The 24,591-nt window shown below is 35.0% G+C and overlaps 2 protein-coding genes across 3 annotated transcripts; one reads left to right on the forward strand and one right to left on the reverse strand.

The window, feature by feature from the left end:
- The first annotated feature begins 1,788 nt into the window (after window positions 1-1,788).
- Window positions 1,789-5,094, forward strand: PYD1 (pyrimidine 1). The gene is made up of 7 exons (XM_039039260.2): window positions 1,789-2,344; window positions 2,824-3,087; window positions 3,173-3,343; window positions 3,877-3,989; window positions 4,091-4,277; window positions 4,519-4,628; window positions 4,725-5,094. Exons 1-7 carry the CDS (start codon window positions 2,072-2,074, stop codon window positions 4,879-4,881), a joined length of 1,275 nt encoding a protein of 424 aa, XP_038895188.1. The 5' UTR covers window positions 1,789-2,071; the 3' UTR covers window positions 4,882-5,094.
- A 340-nt stretch (window positions 5,095-5,434) lies between these two features.
- NFXL1 (NF-X-like 1) lies at window positions 5,435-11,094 on the reverse strand. Of its 2 annotated transcripts, XR_005483435.2 has the most exons (3): window positions 10,842-11,085; window positions 5,736-9,227; window positions 5,435-5,616 (listed from the first exon to the last, which is right to left on the reverse strand). XR_005483435.2 is itself a non-coding variant. In XM_039039259.2 (2 exons), exons 1-2 carry the CDS (start codon window positions 11,085-11,087, stop codon window positions 5,904-5,906), a joined length of 3,570 nt encoding a protein of 1,189 aa, XP_038895187.2. In that variant the 5' UTR covers window positions 11,088-11,094; the 3' UTR covers window positions 5,435-5,903. The 2 variants fall into 2 exon arrangements, 1 of the variants encoding a protein (XP_038895187.2); XM_039039259.2 differs by having other exon boundaries at window positions 5,435-9,227; window positions 10,842-11,094.
- Window positions 11,095-24,591: the final 13,497 nt, after the last annotated feature.

Genomic DNA, 24,591 nt, shown 5'->3' on the forward strand with positions numbered 1-24,591 from the left:
ATCTTAACTACCCAACCAACAATCTCCTAAATTTCTAAATTTAGGATAATATACTAATTTAACAAACCAAAAATGATGTTTTGGAAAAAAATTACTTATGGAGATTTGGTGTGAGTAAAGTAACCTACTTAAAATGGGGCCACACATATTTTTGTAACAACTAAAATTTTGTAGATTTAGTCTTGTAAATATAACAAAAATAAAATCAATCGCCATATAAATACTTTGTAATAACATTTTTTTTATAGAAATAATATATTGGACAAAAACATTTTTTATTGGATAACTTATTGCATGGTATTTGTAAGAAATTGAAAATCTAAAATGTTGGAATAACAAAAGGTAAATAAATAGTGTAAAGAAGACTTTGATAGATTTGAAAGAAAAAAAAAAGGTATATACCTAGTATTTTCACATTTAAAAATCATTAAAAATCTATGAAAAAAGATAAAAATATTTAGTGCATGCAAATACTTGATATTTGCAACTCATCAAAATCTCGAGGGTTAGAATAACAAAAAACAAGAAAATAGTGTAAGGAGGAGTTTAATAGATTTGAGAAAAACATGCAAATACCTAGTATTTACAATGTTCCAATGAAAATCTCCTATCAGGAACACATTTTATTTCTAGACAGATAGAGAAAGACACCTTTCTTCCATCATTAGTTCTTTTGGCTAGGGTTTCAAAGATGTCTACATATATTCGTTGAGATTAGGAGAGCTTTCAGGCTCTCAAATTTGTCGAACCCTTCAATTTGTTTACAATCAAACATTTAACAAAAATACTCGATATTTTTAAACTTTTCCTTTACCCTACAAAACTCAAATCACTGATCCTACTCCATGCTTTTGAAAATGATTAAAAAAAAAACAATATATTGATGAACACATACCAGAATTACGCATGCCGACTTCCCCATTGGACATTGTCCTATATCGCTAATTGTTATTTCCTTTTGGTAGATGTTGCACATAAAATTTGGTCTAAAGACTATACATCAGTAAAGAAGATGAAGATGGGTGGAAACTTATACAAATAATACACTAAGGGAGTGTTTGATATACTGGGTGGAATTAATAAGAAATTTGAATTGTAGATGTGTTGATGCCAACGACAGCAAATGATGGAAGCAACGGATGTAAGAAAAATAAAAAAATTTGTTTTTTAATTTTTAAGTCGTCTCTAATATTTAAAAATAAATAATTAGTAATCAAATCCTGATGAAACCTAATTTGGAGGAGATATTATAAATTTGTGAGGAGATATACCCCACACGTAATCGAAGCAAACTTGGGATTGTGAGAGCAAAATTGAAAAAATGAAGGGAGATGGACCCTCTATATTATGTTTTAGCCATAGATAAGAAAATTAATAAAATGACTATTTTTTCAATTGGGAGTTTTGTTTTCGCCATTCTACGCAATTTCTTTTCCTATTCGAATAGTACATAAATGTATGTATAAGCTCATACCAACCCATTAATTTTGGATCAAATTCAAAACTTTTCTTCAAAAATATAAGAGAAGAAATTGGAATGTAATAATATCGTTTCATACAAATATAGAATAAAAGATTGATTCAAACATATATTTGTGAGATAGGGATAGAGAAAGAAGAAAAAAAATAAAGATAGTGAAACCTAATTTATTATAATCCATTTGATTATTTTAACTACTTTAATAGACATTAACGTTAAAGGTGAAGCATGAGTATTCAGTGAAGGACAAAAATGTAAATACAAAACTAAAACAATATTCAAATTTTAAGAGTAAACTGACCTAAAATATAGAAAGTATTTTTTTTTTTTTTTTTCTAAATCAATTCTTATTATTTTTCCTTTAGTTATTGAAGACTTGTCAGAGAATAATGCATTATTAATCAGATCACTACTTTCGTAAATCCAAAAGGAAGTCGACGAGGATGATTCTTCATACCCCACCTTCCCATCGCTCTTGATCGAATATTACACCTCAGATTCAATTACCTTTTCTCTTCTTCTTCTTCTTCTTCTTCTTCTTCTGTTCCACTGCAGGATTTGCAGTTGCAGAGAACTCGAGTTTCTTGATCCATGGCGTCCTTCAATCTTACCCAATTCAGAACTAAAAACCCAATTCCCAACCTCGCACTGAATCGGTCTCGGACGGATTTGACTCGCCGAAGTAGACTTGGGTTCAGATTGGTTGCCGCCAGCGAGGCTCAGGCGGAGCCCGATCTCAGTGTGACGGTCAATGGGTTGCACATGCCTAACCCGTTTGTGATCGGGTCGGGTCCGCCAGGAACTAACTATACGGTTATGAAGAGGGCATTTGATGAAGGTTGGGGGGCTGTGATTGCCAAAACTGTAAGTTTTCTCGCTCTGTTGATTCTGTTTGGTTACTAAGAAAGTAGATGGGAAAGTTAAGGAGGTTATAAGGAATATTCATTATATTTTGGAAATTATTTGTATATGATGAAGTTGGAAAATGTAATTCGGGAATTTTCTTACTTTTTGTTCGTTTCATTTTCTGTTCCTGTACTTAGTAAGTGTGATCTGTTGACCCCTGATTTGATTAATTTAGTTTGTTAATGTTAATCTGTTGTTGTTATTAGCTTTCACGGAGATCTTGAAAATCCAACATATAAAGAGTGAAATTCAGAAAATATGTTGAAGGTTCGAAAAGGAGTTAGTTAAGTAGTGCAAGGAATTGGAAGATTTTAAGATAACTGTTTGGACAAAGAGATTTGAAGATTAATCTTTGGCTGGAAGCTACTGGTTCTGTTATCTGTCCATTGGCTTACATTTCCATTTCATGTTTTTACATGTATCTTTTTCTTTGTTAGGTGTCACTAGATGCAGAAAAAGTTATAAATGTGACTCCTAGATATGCCCGGCTTCGAGCAAATTCAAATGGCTCTGCAAAGGGGCAGATTATTGGATGGGAGAACATTGAATTGATAAGTGATAGGCCCCTTGAAACTATGTTGAAAGAGTTAAAGCAATTAAAAGAGGAGTATCCTGATAGGATTCTCATTGCTTCAATAATGGAGGAGTATGATAAAGCTGCTTGGGAAGAACTTATCGATCGAGTCGAACAAACTGGAGTTGTAAGATTGCTGTCTATGACTTCTTTACTGTGTTAAATACCAAGAACAGGTTCATTTCATCCAACATTTACGTTTCGTTTGTCAGGATGCATTTGAAATCAATTTCTCATGCCCTCACGGCATGCCCGAACGGAGAATGGGTGCTGCAGTTGGGCAAGATTGTGCACTTCTGGAAGAGGTTTGTGGATGGATTAATGCAAAAGCTACAATCCCTGTTTGGGCAAAAATGACCCCCAATATCACTGACATTTCACAGGTATTTTTGCCTCCTACATTTGGAAGATCACATTATTCTTAGAACTGTGTTTATCTTGTTATGGGACAAATTCTTTTGCTGATGATGATAGTTGATAATAATATGATATATATGGTACAACTCCTAAACAAACTTTGGACCTACATAACTTTTATGCTTTTTTTTTAGTACAATAAGGAGAGGGGTGGGGGGATTCAAATCATGGACTCATGGTCACTAACACACCTCGGATGTCAGTTGAGTTGTTCTCACTTTGGCACATAAGTTGTATGTTGGAGGAAGCAGTCTTTATATTTGAATCAGATTCGACATTTATGAATAATTATAATGAAATCTGTTCTATGGCTGTAGCTTTGGGAATAATTTGGATAACTGTGCATATGAACCAAATTCAGATGTTGAAAGAAGCATGAAGAACATGAAATCTGTTCTATGGTTGCATGTATTGATGCAACTGATGAATTTGCTCCTCTTTTTGTATGGTATTAATTGAATTGAATTTTCATGTAACGTGCAATTCTCCTTTTATAAAGCCTGCAAGGGTGGCTCTGAAATCAGGATGTGAGGGAATAGCGGCCATCAACACGATCATGAGTGTAATGGGAATCGATCTCAAGACCTTACGTCCTGAGCCTTGTGTTGAGGGGTTTGCTAATTCGAACTTTCAACCTCTTCAATGTAGAATGCTTGTGTATTGAATTACCGTTCAGCTAAAAATTTGATGTACTTCAATCTATATGTTGTTAGGTATTCAACTCCAGGAGGCTATTCTTCCAAGGCAGTTCATCCTATTGCTCTTGGCAAAGTGTTGAGCATTGCAAAAATGATGAAGGCAGAATTTAATGATGGAGACTACTCTCTTTCTGGCATTGGGGGTGTCGAAACCGGTGGAGATGCTGCTGAGTTTATTCTACTCGGAGCAAACACTGTTCAGGTACGACGAGAAATTGTAGCCTATGTTTTCTTTATATTATATGCATGAGTGTAATTCCCTATTGGTTTCCATGTTTTTATTCTTAATTTGATTTCATCTGTCTTGTTTTCATTTATCATGTTTGAAAGTTCGGCATTAATTTTATCTTCTGTTTTAGAACTAAGACTCACAGAACAACAATGATTTCATTTAAACAAACTCGAACGTGTATTAGTCTTGACAAAATTGGATTCATCTTCAGGTGTGTACAGGAGTGATGATGCATGGGTATGGCCTTGTAAAGAAACTTTGTGCTGAGCTTAAGGACTTCATGAAACTTCACAACTTCTCATCCATTGAAGATTTCAGAGGGTAAGTTTGGAGTTTGAATCTCTATAGTAGTTCTTTATACATTATGACTCCGGTCCCTCGAACATTGGTCACATTAATGAATTCCGAGTGAAACAGGGCTTCTCTTCCGTATTTCACGACCCACACCGATCTGGTTCGGAGGCAGCGAGAAGCAATCGAGCAGAGAAAAGCTGTGAAGAAGGGTCTGCAATCTGATAAAGACTGGACAGGCGATGGCTTTGTTAAGGAAACTGAGAGTATGGTTTCAAACTGAAAGTCCTAATACATATCAATCAAGCCTTCGTCACTGGAAGTAACAAAAAATGGTGTCTTTGTATCTGGATAGAGTTTCTTTCTCCCTCCCTCTTAAAGGATGACGAATAAATGTATCATTACAGAACAGTTCAACTTCGTATAATAAACTTTGTGTAGATTGAATACGTGAAGGGACAACGGCAATTTATTATAGTAAAAATTCATTCTGAAATGATTCATCCACCTATTTCAAATTCATCTCAAGCCCTTGGTAGAAAGTTATGAATTTTTACGTGGACAAAGATGAATGTAAAATAACGTCTTCTGGGGAAAAATTCCCTTCTTAATCGAGAACATAAAAGGGAAAAATTCCCTTCTTAATCGAGAACATAAACTTCTTTTAGTACAAAAAAAGTGGAATTTAGAAGCTTGAATCTCCAACTTCTAAAGATAAAATATATATGTTAATTACACTAATAAATTGCAATGCTTTCATATCACATTGTAAATATACGGACAGAAACAAAGATAATAGAAGAAATTAAATTAAATACAAAATGGAAGGCGTGAAATAAACAGAAGATCCAATTTCATTATCAGTGAAAGAATTCACATATCATGTCTTTCTGAAGAATTAGTACAAAAGATATAGTATTGTACTCCCCCCCAAAACTGGAAAGGACACAACTACTGAAAGTTATGCTTCGATAAATAAGAAGCCTCCTTCAGTACATAGAAGCAGCAGCAGCAGCAGCTGAAGAAAAAGATTTTCAGTTTTACCTTCCAACTTTATGCAATATATAAATGTCTATTGTACTGTAAAAGCTACACTCTACAATCATTATTCTCTCAAGGTATTACCTACAAACTTACTTTCAAAATTGAACCGTCTCGTGAAACACATTCTGACTGAGTGACAACAGATGCAAATTCAAGGACAGGAAGGCTGCGTCGAAGATCCGAACAAGGCCAGCCATTGATGGAGAAACCTTAAGGCTAATTTTATTTATCAGCTACAGATATACTACTATTTCCCTCATTTCATTCATAAGCCTTCTCCCAATCATCTGCCACTTCCGACGTGTTTGTTCCATCATCTGTTACAACCTGTATCCCTCCTGCAGAGCTCAGGTTCCTACTTGTGCCTGATTCAGATCCTAAAGAGGAATGGCCAACCCGATTGCCAATATTGTGTTCGGGAGATCGAGTGGAAGAACTCACAGCAGATTCGGTGTCCAACGGATGCCACCGATTAAGTGAAGCAGGAAGTGGAGCTTCTCTTTTCCATACGGATGCCTGAACGTCGATAGATGAACCGGACCATTCTTCATCGCCCCATGAAGTGTCCTTCCAACTAGAGTCCTGAACTACGACCCTTTTCCATGGATTACTACTCTTTGATGCTCCACCTTCCTTTGCATTCTCCCCTCCTCCCCAAGCATTTGCATTAGATGATGCTGATGCACCACCATTCTGAAGAGCACTGGCTCCATGATACGCTGTCCCATGATCCAACCTTCTCATTGCAGTAGCTGCTCGAGCAGGATCGCTGAAGACAGCCAAAGCATTCTTGTCGTTCAACCATACTAATTCACATTCCCCACCAAACCTTAAGACTAATGCACTTATGTCTGATTCCCTAGGCAAATCTGGAAAAGAAACAACTAGCCTAGGATCCATATCTACTAAAGGATCGTAAGATGGTGGATATAGAGTACTGGTGGTGGTTGAGCCCTTAATACCAAGCACCCGAGGCGGAGCTTTTGATTTAGGAGTAACATGAATTGTAATGAAACGTTTGGGCTCCCAGCCAACCGAATTGATCGCAAGCTTCCACCTCTCAGCAATCAGCCTGACAGCATCTCTCTTATCCTTGGCCATTGGACAGAAAACATGAACTTTAAGGCCACTCATTGTTCCTCTATTCTTCCCAAGGACCAGGAATTTGCATCTCTCCTCCACAGCCAATACCCATTTTGAATCACGTCTAAAGAGGTCTGCAAGCAATTCAGAAGCAGAACTATCGCCGAAGTGAAGGGCATCCAAATTTGGGGGATTGATATCAAAAGCATCTGCAAGAACCCGATTCCTCTCTAGCTTAGAGCATTCATCATCACATGTCAGTTTTCTCTGTCCTAGTGGAATCTTTTTGCCAGTTGCCTCAATGGGTTGAAGCGGAACAGGTAATTTTTGAATAATTGAAGCATACAGAGTATCAGTATTGAAACCAATACTGCTCCCTCCAGCATCGCAAGGAACAGATGCTGTTATTCGGCCACATGAACAAGTGATGATAACAGGGAATTCACATCTTGCATCGGGGCAAGGAGCAGATGGGTGACATGGCGCAGTACATGTATGCCTACAATCTCTTCGAGGCGCACCACATGTCTGTCCACAGGAAGTTTTCTGACCCAAATCAGATCCAGCAGCAGTGTCACACGGTGGCGGGTGACAAGTTCTGTTGCAGGCATGCATCCCACACTGCCTAGTTTTCCCACATAGCTTGTTGCATCTGATGTCCCTTGAACCGCAAGGAATGTTCCTTAGAACTACATGTCCACCGATGCACTCCTTGGCTATTGGAACTGTACAAGGCGGGCAGTCACCAAAGTGACAGCTATGAGTAGAACAATGGCCACATGGCTGAGGGACGGAACATGGCAGTTGACATGATGGGGGCGGTGTTCCACAAGGCAAGGGTGGAGGAATTGAAGTTTTACCACAAGCACATGTCAAGTCTGTGAAGATTGTCTCGGGACATGGAGAGCAATGGCCACTATGACACAGTGATTGACAAGAGTGCTGGCGACACCTTAGTTTCTTCCCACATCTCATTACACAAAAGTGTGGATCCCAATCTCCTAAATGATTATAGCTGGAGTTTGATAGAGGACAGCACCTCTCACTGCACCTGTGCCTTCCACAATTCTTCTTCCACCCGCATGGCTTTTCGCAAGTGAATATGTCAGTTGGGCTGGAAGTCTTGTAGCATTCCACATTTCGAGAAGTTGATCCACACCGGCATTTTTGCACAACTTGAACCAAGCAAGGTGCACAATCTCCAGCGTGACAGACATCCTTACAATGATGCTTCCCACAAGGTAATAGTTTCTCACAGAGCTCAGAACATGTTGGGATTGGATCCAAACAACTTGTCCGTTCGTCCTGCAATCGTGTTTTACCACAATAACATGTCTTAATCATGTCAGGCATTAAATCACAGCCTTCACAGGGTCCTGGATGACAAATTTCACGGCAGACATGATTGCCGCAGTTAAGAGTCTTCCCACAGATGGAACTACAGGGGAAAACACCATCTTCTGTATTTATTTCACCCTTCAAAGTCATGCTTCCACAAAGAACAAGCTCTTTCTTTTTCTTGCAAAAGCAAGAGGCACTAACTTGAACCTGACAAGGATCACAAGTACCCACATGGCATATTTTTTCACACCAGTGACGTCCACAATCCAGGAGTTTTTCACAATGCTGACCACAAGTTAAAGTGGATTTCCTATCTGAACAACGTGTTGTTATCAACTTCTTGCCACAAGGGCATAAACGGGGAGGAGCAAATGCCTTGCAAGGAGGGCAGGGACCTGGATGGCACTGCAAGACACAATTATGGGGACAAAGATCCTCCTTGCTTCCACCAGCAACCATCATCTCTCGATCAAGTGGCTTGCCACATGGTTCCCCACATGAATGGGGTGTCAAATACAAGTCAGAAGGGGGATCCTGCCTTTTACCACAGAAACAAACATATCGAATCTCCTTCGAAGACGTAAGCTGCACAGATTGGCATCCAGGACAACGCCAATTTAATCCCTGATTCTTCTCAGCTACCAAGTCGGTGGAAGTGGGTGCTCTAGCCCATTTCTTGATGCAAGTTAAATGAAAAATGCAAAAGCAGCTTGAACAAGACCATATGGGTGCAGATCTCCGCACCATATCATAACAAATCATGCACTCAACAGTGCCCTTCATCAATTTTTCCTGAATTTCATGAACTAGCTGAGGCAAGTTGGAGATTCTCAACTCCTTTTCACCCTGACCCCCACTTTTCTCCTTATCTTTTTCCTTGTCTTTTCTTTGATTCCTTCGAGGACCCACATGAACCCTTGGACCATGATTACCTCTGTCTCGACAAACTGGATGAGGAGGGCTAGAATTTAGCTCTAGCCCATTCCGATTATCATTCAAATTGACGTTCAATGGCTGATTCACAGGAATAGCCGTGGTCGTAGTTGTAGTTGTGGTAGTAGTGGTTGTCGTGGATCCTCTCGCTACCCACTCTTGTCGAGCACTTGATGCAGGAAATCTAGACCTATCCTTCCGCACATTTCGGACATGTGAGCTCATATTCTGCAATTAAATAAACCAAAAAAGAAATGGGCTTAGTCAATATTCAACACTGTATCAACCCCAATGAGTTAAGCAACACATCTTAAAATGGAAATGCGTCCATTACAAATAATAAGAGATACTATTTCATCCTGATAAAAATCGAGATGAACGGACCCAAACGATCAAATGAACAGGAACAACAATGAAGCCCTAGTGCAGAATCCAACTAACTTACAATACAAAGAACATGGTATCGAGTTTCTAGTTTTATACACGATTTGCAAACCTGAAGCAAGTAAAAATATACAACAAAATACAAAATTTAAAATTTAAACATCTCTTATATCTCAGTTATTATTAAGAAAGAGAGTAAACACATCTTGCATAATTCCATTGAATGAAAAGCTGGCACATACGTAGCTAATCACAGTCCAAGTGTCAATCCAGAAAAACCAAAATCAAATCCCACTTCCAATCTCAATCCCCCTTCTCACTCTCTAATTTCCTCTCTAAATGTGAAAGGAAAGGATGAATTTTTTTTTAAAAAAATCATCAAACAAGAAACACATCGATCCAACAACAACTTAAAAATTATTGTAATGAAGAAACTGAAGAACATTGTTAAGTTGGTTTCTCCTCATTTATTCATATGAATTGCAGAACATATTAATGACTCGTGAGTGAAAACAAATATTAGAATTACTAGCCCACCAATGAAACCAAGTATGTTGTGATGATTATAATACAAGTTCCATTCTTACTCTCTAATAATCTTTTTAATTCTTACTCTAATAAATTTGTCAATAACATACTAATTAAACTAATGAATTACGATCATTTAAACTAATGATTTCAAATGATCAAGAGAAGTTATAATTCACCTACAGAAACAAGGATAAGGCTTGAGCCACCTTCAACGGTATTGATGAGCACATTTTGGATTTTGATATACAACATTTTCCCTCTTAATCCACTTTTCTTTTGCCCACCCTTTCACTATTTCAACCTCATCTATTAGTATCCTAAAGTCCTTTCTTTCTCCTTTACCCTCTGATCTTATCCTCCATTTCTCCATATGCACACATAGAGAATCAACCTAAAAACTTATTCTGATCAAAGTCAGCCCCCTCTCAGTTTTTGTACAAATGTGGGTAATCGCTTGCTTCCACATATTAATATTGAAACCTAAACTACCCAAAAAAAAAAAAAATGATAGAATTAAAAAAAAAAAAAAAGATTTGATTCACAGAAACACAATTAAAGTATAATTCAGTTCAAAATCAAGATTGGGTATTAAAGCTACTTGCGTACAGCAGGAAGAGATCGGTATTCATAAAATATGTCGGTTTGACCATTACCCCTAATAATGAGAATAAGAAATTTGAGGCAGCTGAAAACAATAAGAGACTGAAACAAAATGGAAAAACACAGCGAAATAAAATGTACAGGCGAAGGCGAACAGTGGAAGAAATTTCGTTGAATGAAGAAAGAGGTGAAAACACGATTTTGAAAGTGGGAAATGACGATCAAAGCATCAGGAACAACAATGAAGCCCTAGCGCAGAATCAAACAAACTCTTACAAGAAAAAGAAAAAAAAAGAATACATAAAAAACTGAAGAGATGATAGAAACCTGATCGAAGGAACTCCGAAATGGCGAAGAAGGCGACAGAGGGCGGTGATTGTAATCGTCCTCCGGCTCCGGTGATGAAATTGAAAGAGAAATGGGGATTTTTAATTTGCTGGGAAAGGCGAGAAGTGAGGTCAAAGAAGCGGTTTCCGGCAATTTATAGGGAAGCGGGTGGCTTTGGGTTCCGCATTTGCTAATCGCTTGGGCCGTAAGGAAGTGGTCCCCCTCGCACACCGCCTCTTGATTCATATGCGTGGTCCGCACTCGGTTCTACCATTTTCCTTCTTTTTATATATATATATTTAATAATAATAATAATTATTATTATTATTTTCACCTTCATTTTCCCTATAATATAATACATCATTTTACAAAATATTATATCTAACTAAATTAGAAGTTTATTTTATATCGATATTGGTTGTTTTCAAATAAATGAAAATGAGTCAATTTATTTATAAATATAATAAAATTTCACTATCTATTCGTGATATATCGTGATAAACTATGATTTATATCTATCAGTATTAGTGATGGATGTCTATCGCGATCTATCACTAATATATAGTGATATTTTACTATATTTGAAAATATTTTCAACAGTTTTAATATTTTAAACAATTACTCTATCGAAATTTATGTCAATTTAATTTTAGGCCTCCAATTCTTTTATCCTCATTTTTCCTATGATATAATACACCATTTTACATAATAATGTAAGTTAGAAGATGTTGATGTCAAATTTTGGACAGGATAAAGTGCACTTGATCTTCACATGACAGAAACAGTGAATATGTTTGAAGAGAAGACGAACGTGGATTACAAAAGAGAAAACCTGCACACTGATGTAGCACTTGCCACATACACTCTGATGCTTAAGTCAGAGAGTGAAAGAGTGTGGAGGCTAGAGAGTTTAAGATTATGACTCAAGTTACCTTATATGAAATTATAATGATGTATTTATAGAGAAAGTTGACCTAGGTTAGTCGCTTGGGTTTTGAAGTCGCCTTAGGATAAATAGATAACCTATCGGGCCAAGGATCGTATCCAATTTCATGTTTGGCTAGGGTCGGGGCATGCATAGGAAATGTCGCTTTAGCTATTTTGCTAGGGTCGATTTCAACCTTGGCCAAGGTCGAGCATCTCCCCTATGTCCAAATTAGGCCTAGGGCAATGCTTTGGACCAGAGCATGCCTGGACATGCCATCTTAGTTGCTTTGCTAATGTCGGCCTCGGTCGAGCTTGTCAATTTGGCTTTGACTCGATTTAACTCTCTTCCCTAGGTCCATTTTGGGCCTAGGGTGGTAGTTTTGGCTCAAACCTTGTTTCTTCTATTATTTTATTCGTCCAGTGGTACCATTCGTGTTGGGTTTTATGTCCTAAAACTCATGGTTTGTAAACATTAAACATATTCTATTTTGTAATAAAGATATTATTGGGGTTTATTTAGTAAAGATGTTATTAAATATGTGAATTGCACATTTTGACCCTAAATCCAATCAACTAAGAACCCCCGACTATAGCATGAATACTTAAACTTTATATGGAGACATAAAAGTAGAACAAGTTCGAGTATAACCAAAACGTAGTATAAGGATAAGGTTGGGTACCTTAACTTGGGGACACTATGGGTGTAACCCATTTTATATTGACACAAACAATGTGATCCTGAACCATACATATGGAGACATGTGAATGGAAACGTCCTATGCAATGAGTTTGCATAAAATTGGACCACGAGATAGTCACTTTTACTTTATAACGCCATTTACTATTAAGACTATCTATTTCAATTCGATGACCTAGGTATCCCGATCTTAATCCTAAGCTAACTATGAACTTCTATTTATTCGGGATTATCTTAATCTTCATGCGTGAGACTAGCTCAACATCGTCAGCTCAATAAGCCTCCAATTTTAGGTGTAAGACCAGATAGATAGCTGGAGACAAAGTCCTGCAAGATGGAATTCACTTCTACCCGATTTTAGGGATAATAGATAGGTTGTTCTCTTAAGTGCTGACTCTAGGTATTGAATAAGGGGCCCACCCACTCATTGGCCTGAGAAGGACTCGGTTTGATGGTTGAACCACAAACCAATTGTTCATTAGAGGATTAGTGGGACTTAAGAAGCAAGATGTAATTACAGGGGTAACATGGTAATTTTTACCTAAATGTAATTACGAACAACTTGTGAAGGATCGACTTACTACTAGATTTTAATGGAGTGTCTCGGTAGTTAACGAATGTTGGTTAATTAGGTTAAGAGTTTAACTGGTTAATCTTGGATCGTTGGAGCTCATGATTTTTAGGTCTATTAAATCCTCCTATTAGCCCATATTGGACTAAACCTTAGAACAGTGTGATGAGAGAATTTGAAATGTTCAAATTCGGTTTAGGGAATAATAGTTAATTATATATGATATAATTGACGTAATGATATAGTTTAATTGTTGAATTAAACAAATTGGAGAGTTGAAAATATTTAAATATGATTTAAACACGTGTATATGTGAAGGGATTCATGTTAAGATTGATGTTTTATTAATTTAATATTAGATATCAAATTAAATTTTATTAATTAAATATTTAAAATTAATTATTAGAATTACTTTTATATAAAATTAGTTTTAAGAAATTTTATTTAAAGTTAATCTTTTGAACTAATTTTATTTAAAATTAAAATTTCTTTTAAATTGATTTTTTGAAAATTAAAATGGAATTTAGGGTTAGCGGGGCTTTCCCACAATTCTCACTATGCAAAACACCTCACAAATCCCACTTAATTAGTGCTTTATTTGGTGTTAAATTTACATGCAATATAATTGCATGTGTTTACTTCTATAAATAGAAGTGTTTTTTTTTTTTTTTTTTGGAAAAAGCTCTTCATGCAAATTGAAATTTCGAAGAAGAAATTGGTCTTCCAAAAATTTTCACCAAAACCACTTTCAAGCCAAAATTCCATTCAATCTCACCACAATGGATCCTATAATCCATTCTAAGGTCGAGAATAGCGAGAAAGACTCTAGCGATGGTCTAAGAACCATTTGTGATTAGATTCAAGCAAATGGTTGCACTAATTTTGAATTTCTACAAAGATTGTTTTTCTCAAACTCTATTTTTATGTTATGAACATGCATCCTTAATCCTCAAAATTAATATAGTTAGGATGCTTAATTTCTTGATTGCATTTGCATGCATGTTGTAAACTCTTACAATTGGTATTAGAGCATGATTTAAGCACTAAACTTGCATTAATTTTAGCTTTACGAGCGTTAATTCATATAATGAATGTTATGGTGGCTGAAGTGGATATATTACAGTTTTGGCATCTAGATTTACCTTCTATTCTATTGTAATTGTTGTAATTGGCCCATTGTTTATGGGTTTTAATGTGTGAAGAAGGGTCCATAAATTTGCTAGAGTGACTAGATTTGAAATTAGGTTGTAATTGGAAGAATTTAGAGCAAGGCGCAGTAGGAAAAGCAATTGGAAGTTGCTTCTGTCAAGTGACTCTGCGATGCTGTTCTTCAGCAAGCCTAGAATCGCAGCGCACTCCTTCAACAACGTCATGGAGTTATTTTTCAGCTTTTTCAGAAATGCGTACGTGAGGAGCAACAGTCCAATTGGACCAGTATGGCTCGATTCATCCCATTCTGATCCGGTTCAGCCTGGTTTGGTGCATTGGAGGTTCAGTTCAAGAGTTTTTCAACTGATTTGGGCTTATTCGAAGTGTTCGAGAGCAGTTTGGAGTAGTTATGAGTTATTATTGTAATAATTTAGCTTTTTCCTTGCTTCTTTAGGATGCCAAAATCAGTCCACTTCTGTGTTTGTTTAATTAATTATGCATTATGAATGTATGTTTTAATTAAATTAAATCTTGTTTGTGCATAAAGTATGTCATGCAGATTTAAAATCCTACCATAAGAAAGCATATTTCATGCATTGAAAATATGTTATAAGTATTATAATATATAGTATGCATGTTGGTTTTCATAAGTTTTAAAATATAAGTTGTTATATTAAATTATGAAATGTATGATGTATGTTATGGAGAATGTCTAAGTTATAAGTGTTATAAAATGAATTAGACATTTAAAATCTATAACAAAGATAAATGCATGTTCACCTAGGGTTAGCAAATGAAAAATTATTTTAATAATTAAAATAGGTCGTTATCTTGTAAAATTTCGATTACAAACTCACCTGGCAAGATTCTGTCTAAGGCTGGAGACGGTTTACGGAACACTTGCTACCTAGAGATCAAACCGGTTCTTGAGTTTTGTTAACCTAGTTTTATGAGCATGTGTGAGCGATGTGAGATAATAAATGGTTTATCACTTAGACACCATAGGTTAAATCCAATATAAAAGTTATACTCGAATAAACATCTAGACTTAGATTGTTTTAATTAGTTGGAATATACCTAAGTAAAAGTTTACCCAAACCGTCTAGAACACTTCAGTGGGAGATTAATGATATATGATATATTATTTTTAGCTCTCACGTCCTTAAGAGTTCACAACGTGAGATTCATGCTCGGCTTCATGTCATTTTTAGGTGACCACTCCATTCGAAAAGTGTTTGCATGGGTCAATAGCAAGGTGAGTCGGGGAATTTATTCAAAGTAAGTGGGAAAAGGAAGTGTGTTAATACATCCTATGGTCTCCTCCATTAGGTTGCATCGTGAGATTCCCATATTTTTTCCTGCGTGTCGTTTTTAGGCGACCACCCATTCAGATGGTTGTGATTTGGGGATCAGAACAATGCAAATTCTAAAAATGGATAGGGTCTCTTAGGTCCATCTTCAGCATTGTCTGCCCCTCAGTAGCTTGTTGATACTGATCTCTGGGATCTGAAAATGGCGAGTTACACTTACAAGAATTACTAAGTATTAGTAAGTTTTTTTTACTAAAGAGCAATGACTAAATGCTATAGGAATAAAAGTTATTACTGCAACAAATACCACTCTCTATATCATCAAAGAATATCTTTATATATATATATAAAGAGCTATAAAAAAAATGAAAAAAAGGCAAAAGTAAAATCTTAGTCTCTCACCCTTTGCTTATCGTATCCAATTTGTGGTAACATTTGAAATGATCTCAATCTCTTCCTTTTCAACCCACTGAACTTTCTCCCTCTCTTTCTCTCCCTCCCATCAAAGCCCTCCATCTATCTTATGGATTTAGCCATTGAAAGATTAGTCTATTCGCCAAATTCTCCCATCGAAGAATCTGTAGGAACTCTTATCAAAGAGGACCTATGAGAGGAAGCATTCCAGATTCATTGTGACAGAAATACAAGCATTCACAAACATACATACAAGTTATGAATTTCAGAACAAATTACGACATGCTTTGAAAACTTACATACAAAGAACCAAAAGACTCACCTTTGAAAAACACTTCTTCTGTCTTTCTCTTAGACTCGCTAGGAATAGCACCTCTCGCTGTCGTTGTGATCGCCAATCCAATTATCTACCAAATCTCACTATCGCTCACCACCGAACGGTCTTCTACACGAACAAGCAACAAATAGGACACCACCACTTAGTGACCTTGGTATTCTCAGAGTGAGAATCCAGGAGATGTGGGCTCTGTTGGATTTGGTAGAGGGGAGGAGGAAACTACGATCGTATTCAACGACTAAGCAAGTGGGAGAGATTTTGTGTCTATCGCATAAACGGGTGCTTGATTATTTAGGAAAGGTGCAGAATTGTTTAGGTAATATTGCTCTCGCGTGCAATCGCTTAGTAAAAGCTATACGATCGTTAGGTCGACTGTGCATGTACACGATCGTTTAGGAAAACTTGAGCTATCGTGTAGGCTCTCGTTAACTATACAATGGGCACTGTACAATTTTTTGTGAAGCAATAATTCGATTCTTTACAAAATGAAAACTATTTTCATTTTTTCCTTTAGTTATGAAAAACTGAATGCAACCTCCCACTTTCACGCACGATTATGGAGAAAAAACCACCAACAATTATCTCATAATTGTTTAAATAAATCTAATAACTAACTTATCATATTATATTTATAACATATAGTTTTAATATCACATCATATGCAACATATAAACCATAGTCTTTTCCTCCTCCACTAGATATAAATCATATTTATATCCTTTTCTTCCAATTAATGTATCTCATGCATCATGTCAACTATATCATATATAATCGACCAGTTTAATCATATCATATATAATCAAACTCCCTCTTGTCAATTTGAACACTTCAAACTGACCCAAAAACTTATTTTCAACTTGAATCTATTGAGCTACCAAGGAGACCTTATGGACTTGTGACTTGAAGCTCTAAAGGTACGTGAATAACTGACTAAACTCTTTAGCCACGAGATCCACCATCCGTTAACTGCCAGACACTTCACTAAAGACCAACAATTGCACTCTTCTCACCACAGATATATTTTTGTATCCATCGGATATAACCAATCAACAGTACGATAACCCTTCATAAATGCTCGTAAGTACAACTGGGTCAATTTACCGTTTTGCCCCTATAGCATCTAACTCCTTAAGTACCACTGATCTCTCTAATGAACAATACAACATAGTCCTACTATGTGTGGACACCTCTCGGGCCATGAGAAGGTGTGTGGAGCCACATCGTTCAAGCCCCAGAATTAACCCTTAAAGGAGCAATCTATTTACTTTCCCCTACTTTGGAGAAGGAGTGAATTCCATCTTGTGTAGCTGAGTTTCCAGTTCCCCAATCAAACAAATCCCCCAAGTGGTAGGTTTGATTCCACAATCTGGCCACTCACACCTATGCAAATCAAAGGACCGCCCTCGAAGGCAGGAGTTCCCAACTCACTCAAGATTGAGGTCTTGTTACCTATAGTCATCCTAGTGAAGTGAAGTCTTTGTCATGAATGACGTTATATAACGAGACTATAACATTTCGTGGTCCAGTCTTATACAAACTCCTTTGTATAGGATGCCCTGCTCGCATGTCTCCAGATGAATGATTAGGATCAGATCATCTGTAGCAAGTCACAACACTTGTAACTCTTCTACAAAGCGGGCCGCATCCGTAGTGTCACCAGGATAAAGTTTTCTTCCGATATCCATATATTACATATCATTTTGGTTATCACTTACACCTGTATGTCTCCACGTACATGCTTAAGTTACAACGACAACCAAGGATCTTAGTTTATTAGTTTATGGTAAAGCAAATAAAACATCATATGTTTCATAGACAACAGTAAAGAAAATATCATATGTTATTACAGCACAAATGTTTGTTCAATACAATGTTTACAAACTACGGAACCCAACGAGAGTTTAGGACATTATCCCCAATATAACCACCATAGAGTTTTTGCTCAGTGGAGCAAATGAAACCACTGAAATCTCTTATTTTAAAAGTGTTATCGATCTTCTTCTTAGCAACCCACCAAAACCTTTTCCAAAATCTATGGATTAACATAACTTTCAGCTCTAAAGATTGCAATCGACTCCTTTGAAACCTCTGTCATCATCCATTTGCATCTGGGTTCTCCTCAATGATTGCTTCCAAACTCCATGGACAATCAGGCTATTTAAAAGTTAAAATCTGAATGTACACGATCTGGGTTTTTTCTTCTTGTCCGCGATGCTCACCTTTGTCATGGAGAACATTGCTATACAAAGACTATTAGACAAGGTTTCGTCGATGATTGAGCTTGATTCTTCAATGAACAGATTGAGAAACTATCTGATATTTTGACAGGTCATTTAGAAACTAGTATTTTTTCTCAGTTTTACAAAACTGTTTTTCTCTTTCTTGTGGATCCTCTTTCCAATATCTTGATATTTTGATAGGGCATAAATTTCAAGCATTAGGGTTTAGCCTATAGCGCAATAATGTAAAGTGGGGGATTTTCTTGTTCTTAAATGCTTTGGGATTGGGAATCTACGGTGGGATGGTTTTGCTTTGATTGTCATGATGGTTAAGCATAGAATTTTGACTTTTTTAGTTTTGAAGATGGAACAATCTCTTTCATTTTCTAATATGCAGAGTTAGCTGGTTGAAAATCTCTTGGTGTCGATTAAGGTTTTCGAACTAAGTTCTAACCATTATAGATTTTGAATTCATTAGAATTTTGGTGAGTATGGTATGTCATTTGCCTACTTTTTTTGGTAATTTGTTGCAAGGAGAGTTCGTGTTGTAGCTATTCGAGAAGAGCTGGAAAGTACATTTGTTTTACTAGAAGCAAAGAGGAGATTATGCCTTTCCAAAATTTTATGTCTTCTTTATTTATTTCTATGATCATGACTATGTATCTGTTATGCGACATTTCTGAACTTTGCCCTTGAGTTTTTTTGGTAGAGGTTTTATATAAATGGATCAAAACTTAGCCAATGTAGCCACTATTTTCAATCTTTATGAGCTTTTCGGAAGAAAATTTTCATGAAGATCATTTAGGAAAAAAGTTTTGTTTTGGTTTGATATTAGTGCCTAAGACCATATCCAGTAACCCCAAGTGCAAGAAAATATATTCTCTGCTACTCTCTATCTTCAAACTTTTTTCAGTTTTTAATTGTTCTGTCTTTGCAGTTTTTCCTTTATCATTCTTACCTTCTACATAGATTTTATTTGGAGTTGTAAATTTGATATATTCTTTTCTTTGTCTAACTCATGATAATTGATTTTCCTAAATCTTTAGTTCACTATAGTAAAATATTGAAAACTTATCTTTCATTCATTAAATCTTATGAATTCTTTTATTTAGGATATGGAGCTCTTAATTTATCTTTTTCAATTTGATGGGTTGTCAGGTTGCAAAGAAATGGGCTTTCTGAAGCGCATTATTAAAGTAGAGGTGCCCATCTTAGTGTTGGTGGTAATTGTAGACTACTCAACTGTTTTCATTCGGTTGGGTTTGTTCTTGTTAGTGTAATTGGGTTGTTTGATTACTATCCTACAATTATGTCACTCACTTCATATATACATATTGTTTTATGGCTATCCTACAGTTACGATAACCATTTTTAGGTTGTTTCAAGTTACTTTTAGTCTTGAAAGGAGTCCCGACACATATTCGTAGTTTTAGGGAGTGGATTACATGTCTTAGATAACTGTAGGAAATTTGTAGGTAGTTTTGAGAGTCAAAGTGAAAACTTAGACAATTTTTTGGAACTCTTTAGGTGACTTTGAGAGTCAAAGTAATACTTAGGCACTTGTAAAACATTTTATGGAGTCGAAGTAAGTGGTTTCAAAAGTGAAAATGTCATTTAGACACATTTTAGAAACTTTTTAGGTGGTTCTGATAGTCAAACGAATACTTAGACACTTTTAAACTTTTTCGTTGGTCTTGAAAGTCACAAGTGTCACTTATACATTTTTCTAGGCCACATTTCAAGAACTTTTTAATTGGCTTTGAGAGTCAAAGTGACATTTATGAACTTTTTAGGTTGTTTAGAGAGGCAAATGACACCAGAGGTACTTTTAGGTTGATTTCACTTGTTATCAAAGTTAGGATATCTTCTTGGGCTTCTTTGGTGTTTTCCTTTTCCTTTTTTTCCTCATAATCTTGCTTTCAAATACACTCCACTCTTGATTCTTCATTTGACTAATTGTCGAGTGTCCACAGGAACAAGGACTTTATATTTGACTATTTTTTGGCTTTTATCTCGACATTGCATTCCAACGTTTGACTTAGTTTCAATTTTGATACCGCAGCATGTGAAAATGGGTTGATCGATCGAATTCTCTGGGATTGATTTCAAATAATAAACTATTCTGGCAATTTTGGCCATCAAAGGAACTAGACTCTAAGTCTGTTATTGTTGAATTCGTGCATCTCTTTGAATCAATTTTTCTATTCAGGTGGTTAATTTCGAAATAAGTTCATGGTTTCCTCAACTGTCTAACTCATTGCAATCATGTGTGAACTGCAATGAAACTGTGGTAAATAAAACGACATAGTAAAGGTTGGTAATTAAATTAATCTCCGTGTTGCATTATTATCTAGTACAGGGATAGTATTTGAAACCTAATTTATGAAATGAACTTCTACTATAATGTATTGTGGTCATGACATTTTATTTTTCTCATGTAAAATGCTTCTAAGTGGTTTGGTATATGGTTTGGCCTCCACCTTGTTCTCACTGTATTTTATGGCATTTTTCTCAAGTTCATCTAATCCAATGAACTTTTTTTTTTTTGTCTTTCTTTCTTTCTTATTTTCTTTCCTTAAATTTGTAATTCTTAATCAAATTCAAATTCTTTGCCAACTATTATGAGAAACTAGCTTTTTTGAGTGGAGAATAATTGTTACCTTGTTATTAGGTTACTCTCCTACTTTCAAGAATGGTTGCTTTCTTGGCGTCCATCACTCTTCAATTTTCCAAGTTCTACATCATTTATTTTGATTTCCATGATTATTTTGCTTGGAACGCTCTTTGAGTTTTTGCCTGATTGAAGCACTTGATTTCTTTTTCTGTTTTGTTTTTTCTTCTGTAGTTTTTGTTCCATGTTGTATAAGTAAAACTAAACTATGAAAGGATTTTTTTTTTTTTCATTAATGAGTGTCAAGGAGCTGCTCACACAGCTAAGAGCTATTTGCAAACCTCATTGGCATTTGCATAGTTGTTGAGTTATAACTCTCCCTTTATTGCCTTTTTTTTTTTGTTTTTGTATCGTTATCGAGTTACCCCCACTTTGTTGGATGCTTGGTTTTTGTATAATGTTTGAGTAATACGTGTAGTTTGTTAGCTTCTTAGCATTTGTATAGTTTTTGAGTTATAACTTTCTCTTTATTGCATTCTTTGGTGAGTGTTCTATTTAATCTTCATCATTAAATTGAAGAAATGGGTTGGAGGTAGGAAGAAATAACTAAAAAACATGAAAACCAGTGTAAAAATAAGAACTTGTTGTAAAAATATTGTTGAAAATTTGGTAAGTTTCACTGGTGGGCTAGTTTGGGTCTTTTTTATTTTCCTTCAAGTTTTTGGTTACTGTTTTTGTTGGAATAATCCTTCGGTTAGTCTGGTCTTTAAATGTGATGCTAGTTAAGGTGATTTGATGAATGATCCATTCCTTAAGGTTATACTTGTTTAATTGAAACCATTTTTCCAAGTCTTTCTCATTCATTTTAGCTCCCGTTTTGTGCTGAAAATGGGGCATATAGCTACGAGCTTATGTGGGGCTTAGATTAATAATTTCATAAAGATTAAATGTTGATTGAACAAATGAACATAGTTTAGGCTGGAAAACAACTAAAAATAGCAGCAAAAACATGAAAAATAACATAGCAATGAACTTGTCATTTTACTGTTGTTTTTAAGTTAGTAGCTGTTTTTTTGGTTTTTCGCTTGGTTAACTCCGCTCTTAGCTTGAATTTCACAAATTTTCTTCTTAATGTCTTAGTGTAGTTTCTTGCTCAAGTTAGGTTTAATTTTCTTAGAGTATGGGTTAAGGAGAAGTTAAGTTGATTGGAATAGAAAATTTGTGTTGATATGATTGGTCAAATTAATTTCAAGACAAGCGAAAGTTGGAGCCATCTATAACCCGAATCATTCTCTCTCATAAACTGTGAGTAAATATTTTCAATGTTTTCAATATACACTAAACGTTTGAGTTAGAGATTACTCCAATCTATGACCTTTTCCATTTTCTAGACTTGAGAGCTAATGTTTTTTTTTTCTTTTTAGCTACATACAAATAGGATCGCAAAGTTCAATGATTGTGTATTATTTGTTGCTTAGGTTGTTTTTAGAACTAGTTTGTTTCACCCAAATATCGATAATAATGGAAGCATTTGTCTTGACATCATTAAAGAACAATGAAGTCTTGCATTTACGATTGAAGGTTGGGTTTTGACTTTCGATTAAAGTTTGATACATAATATTTTATTTACAAATCTAAACAAATTTTTCAGAATCATATATGTACTCAATTTGTTTGGAGTCTTGCAACTGGCTTCATTTGTAATCATCATATGTTAGAACACATTATTGATCATTATATTAATGATTGTGAATGAGGTAATATGAGAATTACATTTTTTTATGACTATACATAGTATGAGCCAGAGACTTCAATATATATATATATATGTTAAACTTTTTATTCTTTTATGTCAATGTATTTAAGTACATTTGAGGTTTGTAGACTAAAAATAATTATGGTTTTACCATAATATTTGAAGTAAATGATACAAATGTTTCAATAGAAATAAATTCTAAGGAAAAAAATAACGTCATTAGAAAGTGCTATTAAAGATCAATTATTGCATTTTTTATTACTATAAAAATGCTATAGAAAGTTTTCTAACATTAAAATTATGCAATAGAAAATGGGTTACTTATAACTTTTTTATTACGGTGAAACAAATGCTATTAAAAGTTAGGGGCTTTCAATAACATACCTAAAAACGATATAGAAAGTCTTTTATAGCATTTTTCTATTGCTATAGAAACTTTCGTTAACATTTTTTCCAACACTAAGAAATGGTTCCATGACGTTAAATTGAAGTTATTGAATATCAATAAGATCGATAAGATAGCATCTTTAAAATGCTATGGAAACACTTTTATAGGGTTTTTATAACGCTATTAAAAACGCTATTGAATGTCTTTTATAGCGTTTTGGTGTTGTTATAAAAAACGCTATAAAATACTTTCTATAGCGTTTTTTCTTCGCGTTGTGAAAAGTTTTCATAGCATTAAATTTGTGCTACGAAAAATGAAATTTTCATAGCTCTTTTTATAGCGGTGAAAAAATGCTATGGAAAGTCAAAGACTTTTAATAATATGAGCTACGACAATGTTTCAAAAACGCTATGGAAAATCTACGATAGTGTTTTTTTTTTTTAATGTTATCGCATCTGATATTCGTTGTAGTGTATTATGATATTACTATTTAGTCAAGAATATCTTGATTCAGTGATTCAATGATTGACTGCCCCTTAGTTGTGGTTATATTCTGACTCACTGAAGTATCGTGGCAAATGAATGAGATATGAGTATCTTATTACTTTTGCTAAAACTTGATTGGATTTAATAGCATTTCACTAATAGAATTTGTTTATATTTTTCAGCATGTTAAACTCAATAATTCAACTACTTATTTCAGATAAGTGTAACAGTGACAATTACTCAACATGGAAATAAAATATAAACACAATACTAGTACTCGATGATCTGAGGTTTGTTTTAACGAAGGAATATCCTCCAGCTCCAAATTGACAGTGAACCACCAAGAGATCTTCTCTACTATTCTCAGTCTTGAATTTGAGTGCTGGAACTCGAATTTGAGTGAATTTGTGAAGTGAATTCTCTAGGTTTCGAGAGGAAGAAGAAAATTAACTGAAAACTGATTTTCTGGGTGAAAAATCTCTCAATTCTTCTTCAAAATTCATTTCTTTTAATCATTGAATACATGCAAGCATTTCCTCTTCAACTTAATAGCAAGTAGCTGCTTGAAGATTTAATGAGATTTGTGTATGATTGGAAGACCAACACCTCATGCTTGGTGTTTTGTGGGAAAAACCCACTAAATCCCTTTTTTCAATTTCCAATTTCTTTTAATTCCAAAATTCAATTAATTCTAAAATTAACTTAAAAAATGATTTAATTAATTCATAATTAATAAAATCTAAAATACCAAAATTCAATTTCTTAAATTGAATTTGAAATTGAAAATTAGTTTGTTTTTTAATTAATTAAACATAATTAATTAATTAAATAATTTAATATCAAATATTAAATTAATCACACATTTAATTTTAAATATGAATCTCA

Source organism: Benincasa hispida, chromosome 8, assembly GCF_027475165.1.
Source record: "Benincasa hispida cultivar pf3 chromosome 8, pf3_genome.v1.1, whole genome shotgun sequence".
Lineage (NCBI taxonomy): Eukaryota > Viridiplantae > Streptophyta > Magnoliopsida > Cucurbitales > Cucurbitaceae > Benincasa > Benincasa hispida.

What these genes read in the sequence shown, in the direction of transcription:
- NFXL1 (XM_039039259.2), bottom strand. Translation starts at nt 11,087, where the DNA reads ATGAATCAAGAGGCGGTGTGCGAGGGGGACCACTTCCTTACGGCCCAA. An exon ending in TTCGGAGTTCCTTCGATCAG is followed by an intron (nt 9,228 to 10,841) that starts GTTTCTATCATC and finishes ATTTAATTGCAG; the next exon opens with AATATGAGCTCACATGTCCG.
- PYD1 (XM_039039260.2), top strand. Translation starts at nt 2,072, where the DNA reads ATGGCGTCCTTCAATCTTACCCAATTCAGAACTAAAAACCCAATTCCC. An exon ending in GAGTCGAACAAACTGGAGTT is followed by an intron (nt 3,088 to 3,172) that starts GTAAGATTGCTG and finishes TTCGTTTGTCAG; the next exon opens with GATGCATTTGAAATCAATTT. An exon ending in TCGGAGCAAACACTGTTCAG is followed by an intron (nt 4,278 to 4,518) that starts GTACGACGAGAA and finishes ATTCATCTTCAG; the next exon opens with GTGTGTACAGGAGTGATGAT.